Source organism: Quercus lobata, chromosome 2, assembly GCF_001633185.2.
Source record: "Quercus lobata isolate SW786 chromosome 2, ValleyOak3.0 Primary Assembly, whole genome shotgun sequence".
Classification (NCBI taxonomy): domain Eukaryota; kingdom Viridiplantae; phylum Streptophyta; class Magnoliopsida; order Fagales; family Fagaceae; genus Quercus; species Quercus lobata.
In genome coordinates this window covers 3,844,539-3,849,007 of record NC_044905.1, presented here as the reverse complement: position 1 = coordinate 3,849,007, position 4,469 = coordinate 3,844,539, and the positions used below count along the sequence as shown (strand labels likewise).

The window sequence follows — 4,469 nt, the reverse complement described above, 5'->3', positions numbered from 1 at the left end:
ATTGGGCTTGTTAGTTATTAAAGAATGTGGAGCAAAAAAGGAGAGAAAGAAAACCATGTCTACTACTAGAATACATTGAAATCCTCCTTCAAATTCTAGTCATCCAGTAGTAAGTTCATAGGGAAGGTAAAGGCAAATAAATCATCTAGTACTTAGGTAGACTACAGACAAATAATGCTGTTCCAGCACTACTTACTCTTGTGTAGGCACACAACTCCTACAAAAGTAGTTATAAGACTCATAACACCAATGTGGTAGATGGAACTAACTAAACTGAAGGCTTTACTTATATATTAACATTTCTTATATTCATTGAGCTTTACAACAACACCAGAGGCACGCATGAGACTAAACTATAAATAAATAAAAAATGGTACAAAACCCAATTTATCTTAAAGAGAACCTGTCCATCTGTCTTCATAATTGGGCATCAGACTTAACTCCCAAGACTATGGTGATATTGGCTTACATTACAATTTCAGGAGAACAATCTCTTCAATGGCTGGAATACCCCCAATTTTCTTTAGAGCTACCCCGCTGGGCTCTTCATCCACACCAATAGTCATGACTGCTTGTTTTCCTGGGGCAGTCCTTCCAACACTCATGAAGCTCACATTTACATTCTCCTCAGCCAAGATTCTCCCCACCTTTCCAATTATACCTGGTTGATCAACCTGCCTGCACAGAATAAGACTGCCTTCCAGGCTCACATCCACCGGAAATGATCCAACCTTTGTCAAATGGGGTTTCCCGTCCTTCACTCTTCCGTCAATTTTAATATCACCAGAATCTGCAATTGCACTTGCGAATTTTGATTCTACATTGGCAATATGAACCTGGATGAACTCGAGTGGATTCTCAGGTGAGCCATCCAGCAGAATTAATTCTTCTGTTATCTTCAGTCCTCTTTGTTTGGCAATGAAGTCAGCATTGACTAAGTTCACAAAAACACTTGAAATAGGCTCAATTAGACCCTTGGTAACAGTAGCACGGAGCAACCGAGTGTCTAGATCATCTGGAACTCTGGCAGAAGCATATGTAACCTTCACTGATTTCACACCACTACCGCCTGCAACCAGTTGCACGGCTAGCCTTCCAAGTTTTTCTGTCAGCGCAACATATGGTGCAAGGGCTGATAAAACCTGATCAGAAAAGAGAAGTGTTTTTTTGTTCACCAAATGCAGAAAAACATGTGAGAGCATGTCTTCATGTATTATATAAGCACAACAGAGAGCTCACAGCCCATCAAATAATTGAGTCTACCTAGAATTTCATTGTTGAATTATGGGGAAAAGAAAAACCAAGTAATTGGAGGAATATTAATTCATGACTATCAAATGGGTAAAAAGTATGATTTCCAATTATATTGTTCTAAATTTTAAATGTGAAAGCCCCTAGAACAAATGTCTTCACCATATATACAGAATACATCCAATGTATCTCTCAACAAGGTCAGAAATTTTGTCTTAGAATGACATGTACATAATAATTTCATGAGAACTCTCCAGTTGGAGACAAGTCTTTTGTGATGGGATTAATAGAAGACACTAACAGTCTACCAAGAAAAAATTCATAGTCAATTATCAACCATAATTTAAGAAAATGAAATCTAGTGAAAGAAATTCAGTTTTAATACCTCAGCAGGAACCATGGGAGCATTCACAGCAGTTGCAGCAAGTTCCCCTTTCAATGCTCCAACAACAGCTTCAGCTATTTCAATGGCCACACCTTCCTGATTACAAGAACCCAGCATGGTAGAACTAGATAATTATGAAGGAAAAGAAGTTTATAAAGTAAAAGGAGTGTTCAGAGTAGATGATCAATTACACCTGAGCCTCTGTAGTGCTGGCACCAAGATGAGGAGTTAAAGTTAAACTTTCATGCTGGACCAACTTACTGTCATTTGGTGGAGGCTCTTCTATGAAAACATCTAGTGCTGCCTGCAGAAACAGATACAACAATTGATTAACTCATCTACGTGTGGTTGTGTAACGGATACAACAACAACAACAACAACAACAGCGGCCGCAACCAAGCCTTAGTCCCAAAATTTTACATACTCAATAGAAAAATCAAAGTCGGCCACATATATTCCTCTCTATGTGGTTGTATAAATAGATATAAAACAAAAAAAATACATTTGACAGCAAAATAAATACCTGAGCAACAATACCAGAATCCAGGGCTCTGAGAAGAGCCTCCTCATCAATTACACCACCACGAGCAACATTGACAATTCGAACTCCCCTTTTCATCTTAGAGAAAGTATCATCATTGAACATCTGTGAGGTCGCAGAAGTAAGAGGCATGTGCATGGAGATAAAATCTGCACTTGATAAGGCTTCATCAAAGGTCACCAACTCTACACCAATTGCCTGGGCACGGTCTGCTAAGGCGTATGGATCATGTGCAATCACATGCATTCCAAGTCCCTTGGCACGCCGAGCAACTTCTGATCCTACCTTTCCGAACCCCATTACAGCCAGAGTTTTCCCCACCAGTGACACCCCAACATATTTATTTCTCTGCCACTTCCCTAGACACACCAAATCACATTACCAAATAAGAATTCCAGCATTTTATAAACAACATGAAGTGATTAAACCAAGGATAAGAGACTTAGTTGAGTTCAGAACACGTTATTGTTAGATTTATAGTCTAGATTACATACATATTCTGAACCATACTGTCTTCAACTAAATATTTTTTTTATTTAACTATGATCACAAGATTGGTCATAACCACCAATTCTACATATTTTATAATTTCATCTATACAGCTTGTTCAAGTAATTATGAAGAAAAAAGACTTTGTAATGCAGATTTCTGCTAAAAATAATCATATCCTCACACAATTCTCTTTAAACTAATCAATATTTATTTTTATCCCTTTTTAAACATTCAAAATTTAATGGGTGGGAATAGGTTCTAACTTCTAATTAGCTCATTCTAAGTGTCGCCTATACCAAAAAGGAACCTTTTGTTACCATGGGGTAATGGTAAAGAGCATCTATCATAAATGGACATGATAGGTTCAAGTCATATATGGATATATAAAACTAATATCTCCTAGTGAATTGACTCTATATCTTAACAGCAATACTAGCTTCAACTAAACAACAAAAACCGTTTTCAAAATTTCAATACAGTCCACCGAAAAGCCAAATTAAATTAGTTAACACAAAGCACACAAACCGCTCGAGGAAATGACTAAATGAGAATTTTTTTTTGCAAGAACTCCAAATAAAGAATCAACACAGCACAAACCGGCTTTGAGTGAAGCACTGGCTTGAGCAATATTACGAGACATGGCAGTAAGCAAAGCAATCCCATGCTCAGCAGCCGCAATGGTATTAGCCGTGGGAGCATTAATAACAAGACAACCATGTTCAGTAGCAGCCGAGACATCAACATTATCGATTCCAACACCCGCACGACCCACTACCTGTTGAGATGTTCATATGAAAGTAGTGTGGTTAGTTATGTGACGAAGTCATATATTGGATAGTAATAACAAGAGTTAATGGTTAATATAACATTATCAGAGCGAAACCCCTTAAATACTCAATTGGAGTTTGTACAACCTTGAGTCGCCCTCCAGAGAACTCAAACACCTCGCGTGTGACCTTTGTGCCACTGCGAACAATCAAGGCGTCACAAAGAGAGATCTTGGTGCATAGCTCTTCGGGGCTGAGGTTGTAAGAGCAGTCAACGTTGGCAAAACTCTTTAAAAGATCAATACCCGCCTCGCCTAGCTTCTCGGCGACGAGGATAGTGGGCTTGGAGTTCAGGAGGGACACTGTAATGAAGGATTTGGGCTTTCTGGGAGGAGAGGAAAAGGTGAAGGAAGAGGGAAGAGAGATTTTCCATGAGAGAAAGGAAGATGATAGTGGTGTTGTTGTGGTAGTGATGTTGTTTTGAGGTTTTGTGAAATTGAGGTGGAACGAGGTTGTAACTGCCATTTTAGTTAGCTGTATCTGTGTTCTGTACTTCCGTTTCTATTTTCGTTTCTGACTGGATATTTTGGGATTTAGATTACGAGTTGTTTGGAGACACGTTGACTCTTGTTTTCAAACCTGGCAGCTCGTGTGGGATTTAAAAAAAAAAAAAAAAAAAAGAAGAAGAAGAAGAAGAAGAAGAAGAAGAAGAAGAAGAAGAGTTTCAATCTATGACATCTACTTCTTATGATAATTCTTTAATATTAAATTAAGACATTAATCAGTTTTTGGTGTACACGGAGATTGAATTCCAAATATCTTATTCAACTATTAGAGATTTTCTTAGTCGAGTTAACTGGAACCCACAACTCGTGAGACCTATATGGTGGTTTCAACCCAATAATTTTGTGAAAAATTAAAAATAAAGGAAAAACTAGTTAATGGATATCCTAAAAATATTGATTTAGAAAATATTTTAAATTTTTTTAGATAAAAAAAAGTAATTAATTTTTTAACGTTTTTTATACGGAAA

At 37.5% G+C, this 4,469-nt stretch overlaps 1 protein-coding gene across 1 annotated transcript; it reads right to left on the bottom strand.

Annotated features, from left to right (window-relative positions):
* Positions 1–261: 261 nt before the first annotated feature.
* LOC115974127 (D-3-phosphoglycerate dehydrogenase 3, chloroplastic-like) lies at positions 262–4,053 on the bottom strand. Its single transcript, XM_031094344.1, has 6 exons — positions 3,584–4,053; positions 3,267–3,444; positions 2,160–2,536; positions 1,830–1,940; positions 1,637–1,732; positions 262–1,142 (listed from the first exon to the last, which is right to left on the bottom strand). Exons 1-6 carry the CDS (start codon positions 3,959–3,961, stop codon positions 471–473), a joined length of 1,812 nt encoding a protein of 603 aa, XP_030950204.1. The 5' UTR covers positions 3,962–4,053; the 3' UTR covers positions 262–470.
* Positions 4,054–4,469: the final 416 nt, after the last annotated feature.

Coding starts and splice junctions, on each gene's coding strand:
- LOC115974127 (XM_031094344.1), bottom strand. CDS start 3,961: ATGGCAGTTACAACCTCGTTCCACCTCAATTTCACAAAACCTCAAAAC. Junction 2,537..3,266: donor CAGTGCTTCACTCAAAGCCG/GTTTGTGCTGTG, acceptor TGGTGTGTCTAG/GGAAGTGGCAGAGAAATAAA. Junction 1,941..2,159: donor ATTCTGGTATTGTTGCTCAG/GTATTTATTTTG, acceptor CTGTTTCTGCAG/GCAGCACTAGATGTTTTCAT.